We start from the raw sequence: 12,502 nt of genomic DNA on the forward strand, positions 1-12,502 counted from the left end.
ATCTGCAGCAGACAGGAAATAATATTTTACCTATTTATAGAGTGTTTTAGAAAAGTTTTGATCTAATCTAAGACTTATTATCTGCAGCAGTTTGTGTATGTAGAGCTGCTTCAATGATTTTGTCATCAGTGAATTTATCAAAGATTCACATGATGTGAATAAAAACATCTTGGTGGTTTTACAGACGTCAGACTGACTACAGAAAGAGAGCAGAGTATCCAGCATCAGACTGTGTGTCTATGAAGAGTGACTGGTCCAATCGTCATCCTCCAGACTTCAGTAATGAACCTGAACCCTCAGACACAAAGTAAGAGACTGTTTCTGCTGTAAACTGATTGACTAATAACTAAATGTATTGCTGCATTAATGATCCACTTGTATAGCATCACCTACTCCATAGAGCCTCAAACACAAGGACATGTTGGAATAAATTTGCTTAGATGATGAAATTTACAGTGTGTGGTCTACACATGATGTAAAACACCATTAGCCATGATTAAGGCTGCTCTCTTGTTACACATAGTGAACACTGTAATCCAATATGAACATGATGGAGGTGGTAGCTTCCCTGCTAGGACTATGTGCTGGATGTGTTGAAGCAGAACCTGCTGCAGGTGATTGATCACAATCACACTGATGTCTTCAGTTTGAAGTCTTTATTTTCACCACCACATCCACAGTCTTATAACAGTCTGATGACTCAGTGGTTCTGTATTAATGAACATAAACTAAACAAATATCAAATATTAGTAAGATATAACAAACACCTCTAAATGTTGTGGTCTACATTACTTCCTTATGTCAGAATGATAAATAAACAGCATCAACAGCAGTTAAACGTGGTTATGAATTAAACAGCATATCTGATGCTGAAACAGTATTTTCTCTTTTAAGAGTGGATTAATGTCCATCAGTGATGCCACATTGCCCTCTACTGGCCAGTAGTGCACATGACCTGCAGTTACACACGTGGCTGAACCAGCCTGCTGCTCAGTGTGTGATGTGAACACCTCATTACTTAACAAACAGCTGGACAGTCCACTATTGTGTCTATATACAGCCAACATTAGTCTTCTTAAAGTTAACATTTAATGCTGGTAAGTTACAGCCAATAACTGAATGTGTACACACATTTCCAATAAGTGATCTGCAGCACACAGGAAATAATATTTTACCTGTTTATAGAGTGTTTTAGAAAAGGTTTGATCTAATCTACGACTTATTATCTGCAGCAGTTTGTGTATTTAGAGCTGCTTCAATGATTTTGTCATCAGTGAATTTATCAAAGATTCACATGATGTGAATAAAAACATCTTGGTGGTTTTATAGACTTCAGACAAGGCGAAGAAAGAGAGCAGAGTATCCAGCATCAGACTGTCTGTCTATGAAGAGTAACTGGTCCAATCGTCATCCTCCAGACTTCAGTAATGAACCTGGACCCTCAGACACAAAGTAAGAGACTGTTTCTGCTGTAAACTGATTGACTAATGACTAAACGTATTGCTGCATTAATGATCCACTTGTGTAGCATCACCTACTCCATAGAGCCTCAAACACAAGGACATGTTGGAACAAAGTTTATTTAATGTTCATGAAATTGTGTGTAATGACAGTGTTCATCATTATGGACAATCATTTTGTTCCACAGTACCATAAGTCAGCCATTTTGAATTTTGTGTCAGTTTTTATTTTACTAACAAATGTTTGAGGCTGTAAAGATGCACAAACGTTTTAGAAACTCTGCAACTACGTCCAAATGAGTCATTATTTTAATGTCATATTTAATCTTTTGTAGGTGACATTTTAAGATCTTTGTGATGCAAAATTGCAAAGCTTTTGAGTTTGATTAACTGTTACAGCTGTCAGTCATTTAGAAGAGCTGTGATCTAATCTGTGACTTATTATCTGCAGCAGTTTGTGTATTTAGAGCTCCTTCAATGATTTTGTCATCAGTGAATTTATCAAAGATTCACATGATGTGAATAAAAACATCTTGGTGGTTTTATAGACGTCAGACAAGGCGAAGAAAGAGAGCAGAGTATCCAGCATCAGACTGTGTGTCTATGAAGAGTAACTGGTCCAATCGTCAGCCTCCAAACTTCAGTAATGAACCTGAACCCTCAGACACAAAGTAAGAGACTGTTTCTGCTGTAAACTGATTGACTAATAACTAAATGTATTGCTGCATTAATGATCCACTTGTGTAGCATCACCTACTCCATAGAGCCTCAAACACAAGGACATGTTGGAATAAATTTGCTTAGATGATGAAATTTACAGTGTGTGGTCTACACATGATGTAAAACACCATTAGCCATGATTAAGGCTGCTCTCTTGTTACACATAGTGAACACTGTAATCCAGTATGAACATGATGGAGGGGGTAGCTTCCCTGCTAGGACTATGTGCTGGATGTGTTGAAGCAGAACCTGCTGCAGGTGATTGATCAGAATCACACTGATGTCTTCAGTTTGAAGTCTTTATTTTCACCACCACATCCACAGTCTTATAACAGTCTGATGACTCAGTGGTTCTGTATTAATGAACATAAACTAAACAAATATCAAATATTAGTAAGATATAACAAACACCTGTAAATGTTGTGGTCTACATTACTTCCTTATGTCAGAATGATAAATAAACAGCATCAACAGCAGTTAAACGTGGTTATGAATTAAACAGCATATCTGATGCTGAAACAGTATTTCCTCTTTTAAGAGTGGATTAATGTCCATCAGTGATGCCACATTGCCCTCTACTGGCCAGTAGTGCACATGACCTGCAGTTACACACGTGGCTGAACCAGCCTGCTGCTCAGTGTGTGATGTGAACACCTCATTACTTAACAAACAGCTGGACAGTCCACTATTGTGTCTATATACAGCCAACATGAATCTTCTTAAAGTTAACATTTAATGCTGGTAAGTTATAGCCAATAATTGAATGTGTACACACATTTCCAATAAGTGATCTGCAGCACACAGGAAATAATATTTTACCTATTTATAGAGTGTTTTAGAAAAGGTTTGATCTAATCTACGACGTATTATCTGCAGCAGTTTGTGTATTTAGAGCTGCTTCAATTACTTTTTCATCAGAGAATTGATCAAAGATTCACATGATATGAATAAAAACATCTTGGTGGTTAAACTGATTGACTAATGACTAAATGTATTGCTGTATCAATGATCCACTTGTGTAGCATCACCTACTCCATAGAGCCTCAAACACAAGGACATGTTGGAACAAAGTTTATTTAATGTTCATGAAATTGTGTGTAATTACAGCATTCATCATTCTGGACAATTGTTTTGTTCCACAGTACCATAAGTCAGCCATTTTGAATTTTGTGTCAGTTTTTATTTTACTAACAAATGTTTGAGGCTGTAAAGATGCACAAAAACATTAGAAACTTTGCAACTACGTCCAAATTAGTCATTATTTTAATGTTATATTTAATCTTTTGTGGGTGACATTTTAAGATCTTTGTGATGCAAAATTGCAAAGCTTTTGAGTTTGATTAACTGTTACAGCTGTCAGTCATTTAGAAGAGCTGTGATCTAATCTGTGAATTATTATCTGCAGCAGTTTGTGTATTTAGAGCTGCTTCAATGATTTTGTCATCAGAGGATTTATCAAAGATTCACATGATGTGAATAAAACCATCTTGGTGGTTTTACAGACGTCAGACTGACTACAGACAGAGAGCAGAGTATCCAGCATGGGACTGTGTGTCTATGAAGAGTGACTGGTCCAATCGTCATCCTCCAGACTTCAGTAATGAACCTGGACCCTCAGACACAAAGTAAACTGATTGACTAATAACTAAATGTATTTCTGCATTAATGATCTACTTGTGTAGCATCACCTACTCCATAAAGCCCTTAAACACAAGGACATGTTGTAACAAAGTTTATTGATGTTCATGAAATTGTTTGTAATGACAGCGTTCATCATTTTGGACAATAATTTTTCCCAACCTAAAATAAGTCAGCCATTTTGAATTTTGTGTGTATAAGCTAACTGCTTATATAAAATATGGTGAATAAAATTAAGCTCAAAGTTGAACTTACTAATTTTTTGGAGCTTGCAGTTGAAAGCTCTGAATCATTAGTAAGTGGACCTAACAAATGCATACACACTGTTACATACTGTGTGTCTTAGACTGCTGGTTTACCGCAATTTTTAGAGCACTTCCAACTGTAATCCAAACCTATGTAATTTAAGATAGGCTGTCCAAAGGGACCGTAAAGCAGTAAAGGACATAATCAGCTCTTTTAAATGGAAGACTATTACAGTGAAGCAGCTGCAAGAAGGGTAGAGTTTGTGTTAATATCAAACTACAGACATATCACTAAATATTAAGTAAGGCAGCAAGATAAGAAACGCAGTTAATGGCTAGTTAATAGTTTTCCGCAAAGACACAAATTAATCTCTTAACACTACTTTACAAGACTTTAATGTATTTGTGAACGCAGGAGAGTTGTTCATTTTCAGAAAACAAGCTACACTTTTACTGTCCTCAAATCTTAATATTTTTCAATAATAATTAAAGAAGTATTTTAGTGATAAAGATATGTCTTCACAGAGAGAGGATGAGGAAGAGGAGGAGTGGTGTCTCCATGAAGCAGCTGTCCTGCTGTTCTTTGTGTCAGAACGTCCTGAATGATCCAGTCTCTACCATCTGTAGACACTGGTTCTGCAGACAGTGCATCAACTCATACTGGGACCAGTCTGCTTCATCTGGAGACTTCTCCTGTCCTCAGTGTGGAAAAAGATTTAAAACAAGACCTGGACTGCAGACAGACAGTCAGACCATCACTGTACAAAGTAAGACTGATCATTTTTGTAATAATGAATATTTATCAGATTGTCTTTGTTTAGTCTCACATTGTTTTCTCTGTTTTAGTGAGCGCTCCTCTCCTGGAGGTTTTACATGTACATAAGATCAGTCTGGAGATAAGATGTTACTGTGTGACTGAAGGAACTGATGAAGCAGGAAGTGAAGTCCTCCTCAACACCATCTACACTGAGCTCTACATCACAGAGGGACAGAGTGAAGAGGTTAATACCCAACATGAGGTGAAGCAGCTTGAGAGAGCTTCCAAGATGGAGACCCTCAATGAGACTCCAATCAAGTGTCACGACATCTTTAAAGTCTTACCAGCCAAAGACTTACCTGTTCAGTACTTACCTGACCAACAGAAAGACATCAGGCTCGTCCTGACTTGTGGCGTCGCTGGTGTTGGAAAAACCTTCTCAGTGCAGAAGTTCACTCTGGACTGGGCACAGGGTTTGGAAAACAAAGATATCATTCTGGTGATTCTGTTTTCGTTCAGGGAGTTGAACCTGATCAAAGATGAGCAGTACAGTCTTCTCATGCTGATCCACATTTTCCATCCAACATTACAGAAGCTCACAGCAGAGATGCTCGCTCTCTGTAAAGTCTTGTTCATCTTTGACGGCCTGGATGAAAGCAAACTTTCATTAAATTTCAACAACAGGAAAGTGGTATCTGATGTCACACAGAAGTCATCAGTCAGCATGCTGTTGACAAACCTCTTCAAGGGGAATCTACTTCCCTCTGCTCTCATCTGGATAACTTCCAGACCTGCAGCAGCCAATCAGATCCCTCCTACATGTGTTGACAGAGTAACAGAAGTACGAGGCTTCACTGACGCCCAGAAGGAGGAGTACTTCCGGAGGAGATTCAGTGATGAAGAGCTGTCCAACAGAATCATCTCACAAATTAAGTCTTCCAGGAGCCTCCACATCATGTGTCACATCCCAGTCTTCTGCTGGATCACTGCTACAGTTCTGGAGCACATGTTGACCACAGACCAGACAGGAGAGCTGCCAAAGACCCTGACTGAAATGTACTCACACTTCCTGCTGGTTCAGACAAAGAGGAAGAAGCACAAGTATGATGAGGGACATGAGACGAGTCCACAGGAGCTGACGGAGGCTGACAGGGAAGTTCTTCTGAAGCTGGGAAGGCTGGCGTTTGAACATCTAAAGAAAGGAAACATCCTGTTCTACCAAGAAGACCTGGAGCGGTGTGGTCTCGATGTCTCAGAGGCCTCGGTGTACTCAGGATTTTGTACAGAGATCCTCAAAAGAGAGAGTGTGATCTTCCAGAAATCAGTCTACAGCTTTGTACATCTGAGTGTTCAGGAGTTTCTGGCTGCAGTCTACATGTACCACTGTTACACCAGCAGCAACACAGAGGTACTGAAGGCCTTCCTGGGAAAAGACTACAGTCGCTCATCCCTGGATGAATTCCTGATGAAAGCCATGGAGAAATCTCTCAAAAGCAGAAATGGCCACCTGGACCTGTTTGTTCGTTTCCTTCATGGCCTCTCTCTGGAGTCCAACCAGAGTCTCTTAGGAGGTCTGCTGGGTCAGACAGTCAACAGTCCAGAAATCATCCAGAGAGTCATCAACAACCTGAAGAAGAAAACGACCAGAATCTCTCCTGATAGAAGCATCAACATCTTCCACTGTCTGATGGAAATGAACGACTGCTCAGTACATCAGGAGATCCAAGAGTTCCTGAAGTCAGAGAACACATCAGAGAAGAAACTCTCTGACATCCACTGCTCAGCTCTGGCCTACATGCTGCAGATGTCAGAGGAGGTTCTAGATGATCTGGACATGAATAAGTACAACACATCGTACCTGGGACAACAGAGACTGATCCCAGCTGTGAGGAACTGCAGAAAGGCTGTGTAAGTCCAGATGTGATTATCAACATTATAAATCAATCACTACAGAACACATTCACATCTCTCATGCTCAGGTGCTCAGTCAATAAAGCTGATATTACATAAATCACACAAGTTACAGTAAAGTGTGTGTATCACTTTACATTCACCAGATCCACCAATGTGAAATTTAAGGGTTGATGACAATAACTGATAATGATCTGTTTGTTGTGGCTGATAACAAAACGATAACCAATATTATTAATGTTAAAACAATGTAGGTTATTTTTGTTTATAAGTTACACTGGCCTTGTGCAAACAGGCAGCAACACAGAGAGCAGAGGAGAGAAAGGCAAGAGAAGCAGGACTTTACAGAATACTGTAATCTACTCTGAAACCATGTCTGCTCTGTTACTCTCAGTCTGCTCCAGTACCAACAGAAGACCTGACCTTAAAACAAACTATTCACAACCAGGTTTAGAATGATGTCACTAGTCCACAGCGACTGTAAAAAAAGCTCTGCTATATTATGAACAAATAATAAGAACACAGTAGTTAGATGTTCTGATTTATCAACCAGTAAAATATCAATCATCAATCTTTACACACATGCCCATTGTCAAACTTACAAACTATTAAAGTTTGTAAGTTTGTGTTACAGCTGCTCGATGCCAAAATAGTTAACCAGTTACTCTCATAACAATTGTTCCTTGTACCTGCTGTATAACATCCCATCCCCCACACACACACACACACACACACACACACACACACACACACACACACACACACACACACACACACACACACACACACACACACACACACACAATGTGTTTGGCATCAAAATGCCAAGTGTCAATATTTATGATCAATGTGTTTGATGTTCGAATATTTTAAATGTAATAACAGGTTTGAGAACTGTGGACTCTCAGAGACTCACTGTGAAGTCGTGGCCTCAGCTCTGAAGTCCAACCCCTCACATCTCAGGGACCTGGACCTGAGTAAGAACAACCTGAAGGATTCAGCCATGACGTTTTTGTCTGATGGACTGGAGAGTCCAAACTGTAGACTGGAGACTCTGAGGTGAGTTCACTAACTGTGTTTTCCTCTTGTACATCTTGTATGTATCCTGTTATTTAAATACATAACAGAAGATTCAGATTTGTAATTGAATTCATTTGTATTTCACAAATCACTGAAATGTTTAAAGTCCAAAATGCCTGAACAGTTGGTTTAACTTTGAATTGTCTGTGAGACCAATTTAATGTTTATAATTTTTGGTACATGTGTGAAACTCAAATCTATAAACCAAATCGAGAGAAATGTTGAAGATTTACATTGCATTTTCCGGAATGATGTCTTTTATACAACATTTAGCAGGAATTAATAGATAAAGTCTGTTTCACTTACACACTTTAAACACCCCTTCTGAACAGTTGTTCCTAAATGATCACCATTTCAATTCAAAGCAAGATGACAAAATCAAAATGTTTTAAACATGTATTTAATAGACAAATAGCAAGATATGCCATCAATATCTGTAAAATAAGGAAATTAGGCAAATTTGCAAATCCAACAAGAACTCAATATTTTAGTACTTAGTATATCCTCCCTTACGTTAAATTCCTGGCATCGAGTGTATAGGTCTGTGACTTTCTCAGCAAAAGTCCCTCATCACAAGGAGAAAGCTTACAGTGACAACCTGGTTGTTTCAATCTCCCTTATTAAGTTCAACCTTTTTTACATTTTCACTGAATAACAATGATTTGCTTATCCTCTTGTGCCCATGTCCTTTTTTGTGCAGTGAAATAATGCTCATTCTCAAGTATTGAGACAGTTCTCTCCCATGTGGTACCATTGTTGTTAGAGTTTAGTCTGAGAGTGGCTCCATGGGCTTAATATGTAAACCAATAACTCCTGTATTAGCGAGATGGTTCCAAAGACTCATCTGGTGATCAATTGCCCTTAATGAGCATTTAAAGAAAGTCATTCATCAAATGTTATTCGTAACTTTTAGGAGGATATACTCATTTTTGCAACATGGCCTTTTACCATTTTGACAAGAAAATGTTTCCTGTCTAGTATGGACATATAGCATTGGTAACTGATAAAGGAAATGAACATTACATCATATTAGAACCCCCAAATACTGTATGTCTTACTTGTAAAGAGATATCACTGAATGTGTTATGTGTAAGACAGTGTAATCATTTCTGTTGTATACTGTAGGTTAGCTATTGCACCTTTTAAATAATCGAACAGGTGCTAATAATGAGTCAATATCAGTCAACTGTTTATGGACAAAATCACATGTTTAATCCTTCAGCTCTGAACAGATTATGAAACACTGAATGATTTCAAGAACAATCTGCTTCTAACACTACATGATTTCTTCTTTATTCAGATTGAGTGACTGCAGTTTGTCAGAGAGCAGCTGGACTTCTCTGGCCTCAGCTCTGAAGAACAACCCCTCCCATCTGAGAGAGCTGGATCTCAGTCTCAACATCCTGCAGGATTCAGTAACGAAGCTGCTGTGTGAATTTGTGGTGGATCCAAACTGTAGACTGGAGACTCTGAGGTCAGTTCACTGACTGTAGTTTATTTACTCTTGTACATCTTGTATGTATCCTGTTATTTAAATACATAACAGAAGTTTCAGATTTGTAATTGAATTCATTTGTATTTCACAAATCACTGAAATGTTTAAAATCCAAAATGCCTGAACAGTTGGTTTCACTTTGAATTGTCTGTGAGACCAATGTAATGTTTATAATTTTTGGTACGTGTGTGAAACTCAAATCTATAAACCAAATCGAGAGAAATGTTGAAGATTTACATTGCATTTTCCGGAATGATGTCTTTTATACTCAACATTTAGCAGGAATTAATAGATAAAGTCTCTTTCACTTACACACTTTAAACACCCCTTCTGAACATTTTTTTCTAAATGATCACCATTTCAATTCAAAGCAAGATGACAAAATCAAAATGTTTTAAACATGTATTTAATAGACAAATAGCAAGATATGCCATCAATATCTGTAAAATAAGGAAATAAGGCAACTTTGCAAATCCAACAAGAACGCAATATTCTAGTACTTAGTATGTCCTCCCTTACGTTTAAGTTCCTGGCATTGCATGTACAGGTCTGTGACTTATTCTCCCTGGTTGTTTCAATCTCCCTTATTAAGTTCAACCTTTTTTACATTTTGACTGAATAACAATGATTTGCTTATCCTCTTGTGCCCATGTCCTTTTTTGTGCAGGGAAATAACGCTCATTCTCAAGTATTCAGACAGTTCTCTCCCATGTGGTACCATTGTTGTTAGAGTTTAGTCTGAGAGTGGCTCCATGGGCTTAATATGTAAACCAATAACTCCTGTATTAGCGAGATGGTTCCAAAGACTCATCTGGTGATCAATTGCCCTTAATGAGCATTTAAAGAAAGTCATTCATCAAATGTTATTCGTAACTTTCAGGAGGATATACTCATTTTTGCAACATGGCCTTTTACCATTTTGACTAGAAAATGTTTCCTGTCTAGTATGGACATATAGCATTGGTAACTGATAAAGGAAATGAACATTACATCATATTAGAACCCCCAAATACTGTATGTCTTACTTGTAAAGAGATATCACTGAATGTGTTATGTGTAAGACAGTGTAATCATTTCTGTTGTATACTGTAGGTTAGCTATTGCACCTTTTAAATAATCGAACAGGTGCTAATAATGAGTCAATATCAGTCAACTGTTTATGGACAAAATCACATGTTTAATCCTTCAGCTCTGAACAGATTATGAAACACTGAATGATTTCAAGAACAATCTGCTTCTAACACTACATGATTTCTTCTTTATTCAGATTGAGTGACTGCAGTTTGTCAGAGAGCAGCTGTGCTTCTCTGGTCTCAGCTCTGAAGAACAACCCCTCCCATCTGAGAGAGCTGGATCTCAGTCTCAACATCCTGCAGGATTCAGTAATGAAGCTGCTGTGTGAATTTGTGGTGGATCCAAACTGTAGACTGGAGACTCTGAGGTCAGTTCACTGACTGTAGTTTATTTACTCTTGTACATCTTGTATGTATCCAGTTATTTTAATAGATTACAGAAGTTTCAGATTTATAATTTGAATTATTTTTATTTCACTAATCACTAAATGTTTTAAGTCCAAAATGCCTGAACATTTGGTTTCACTTTGGATTTTGTCAGCAATCCAAAGGGTCTCATATTTGTAAGAAAAAACGGTTGAAACAAACAATTATCTGTCAGACCAATTTAATGTTCATCATTTTTGGTCTGTGTGTGAAACTCAAATATGAATTGAATTGAATTGACTTTATTGTCCACCTTTAGTGGAAATTTGTCTTCAGCTTCCTCCAATATATTAAAAATACAAACAGTACACACTATATCATAAGACATTAAAAACATACACCAACACTACACAACATAAAAACACAAGTGTCAATTGTGCACAGCAGGAAAACAGTAGCAACCATTGTAATAAGTTAAAACCTGTTAAAAGGTTTCTTTAAAAAAAAAAAAAAAAATGGGAAAAAGACTTTCATTGCATTTTCAACAATAATATCTGTTATATTAAAAATTGATTTTGTTATATTAAACAACACAATATTTAGCAGGAATTTATACATAAAGTTTCTCTCACTCACACACTTCAAAACTCTCATACAGGAGTGCAGACAAAGAGAGCTAATCATATTTCCAAATGCAGTTGGTATCTTTAGTCATGTCTGAGCTGCCACATTTCATCATGTTCATGATGCTTCCTGACAGGAAATGATGTCACTTTGTGTAGCTGCACCGCCACTTAAAAGGGAAGTCACGTGACAGTCTGGTGTTTGCCACTGATCACAGTCAGTCAGCAGTGATGATGAGAGTAAATATGTGGTCAGAAATAAGGGTCTCAGTAGGAGGAAGGTATTGATTTTTGTTTATATATTCAAGTTCTGTAGAGATTAAATGAAATAACACTTAATTGTTACCATTTACACGAAGAAGAGCAATCAAAGTAATGCACAAGCCTTTTATTCCAACATGTCTAATTTGATCCTTTTTACAGACTTGATGGAGGTAAGCAGCATTTTATTGATCTGTGTTGACATGAATAGGTGTCTGAATGTTGTGGTGACATTTGGATGATGTCTGTAGAAGGCTGCCATGATGATCCACAATAACACAATGACAAAGTCAATATGCTCATTTTAGGGAAAAGCTCATTGATTAGGACATAATAATGTGATTTTTCTTTATTCAGATTGAAGGACTGCAGTTTGTCAGAGACCAGCTGTGCTTCTCTGGTGTCAGCTCTGAAGAACAACCCTTCCCATCTGAGAGAGCTGGATCTGAGTGGAAACAAGCTGCAGGATTCAGACGTGACACTGTTTTGTGATTTTGTGGAGAGTCCAAACTCTAGTCTGAAGACTCTGAGGTCAGACACCATTTCTTACTTCTGTGCTGTGATTAATAATAATTAAGTCTGTCAGCGTTAACGCATTAATCACGATATGATTAAGGGCTGAGCATAAAGCATTGTTTTTTTAATCATGTTAATCATGCTACTCAATGACTCACTGACTCAAAACCACTGTCACGGATTGCTGTTCCAGTCGACCTCTGCAACTTCACAGAAGTGCTGGGCTCATGTTCCTGTATAGTGTTCCACACTTATGCATATTTTCTCAATGTGGGGAGTTCCTCAATTTTCAACTAAACTCAAAGATAATGGCGCTATGGAGTATTTTTTTGTTTGTTATGCACTTTATTATAAAGT

At 37.7% G+C, this 12,502-nt stretch overlaps 1 protein-coding gene across 1 annotated transcript in view; it reads left to right on the forward strand.

The window, feature by feature from the left end:
- Nucleotides 1-12,502, forward strand: part of LOC133976332 (NACHT, LRR and PYD domains-containing protein 12-like) — a 30,726-nt gene that overhangs the window by 4,318 nt on the left and 13,906 nt on the right. The window contains exons 6-15 of the mRNA XM_062414517.1: nucleotides 185-307; nucleotides 1,330-1,452; nucleotides 2,009-2,131; nucleotides 3,683-3,805; nucleotides 4,589-4,830; nucleotides 4,910-6,728; nucleotides 7,617-7,790; nucleotides 9,112-9,285; nucleotides 10,574-10,747; nucleotides 11,987-12,160. Of these exons, the coding sequence (XP_062270501.1) occupies nucleotides 185-307; nucleotides 1,330-1,452; nucleotides 2,009-2,131; nucleotides 3,683-3,805; nucleotides 4,589-4,830; nucleotides 4,910-6,728; nucleotides 7,617-7,790; nucleotides 9,112-9,285; nucleotides 10,574-10,747; nucleotides 11,987-12,160 (3,249 nt within the window). The remainder of the gene's footprint in view (nucleotides 1-184; nucleotides 308-1,329; nucleotides 1,453-2,008; nucleotides 2,132-3,682; nucleotides 3,806-4,588; nucleotides 4,831-4,909; nucleotides 6,729-7,616; nucleotides 7,791-9,111; nucleotides 9,286-10,573; nucleotides 10,748-11,986; nucleotides 12,161-12,502) is intronic.

Source organism: Scomber scombrus, chromosome 24 (genome assembly GCF_963691925.1).
Source record: "Scomber scombrus chromosome 24, fScoSco1.1, whole genome shotgun sequence".
NCBI lineage: Eukaryota > Metazoa > Chordata > Actinopteri > Scombriformes > Scombridae > Scomber > Scomber scombrus.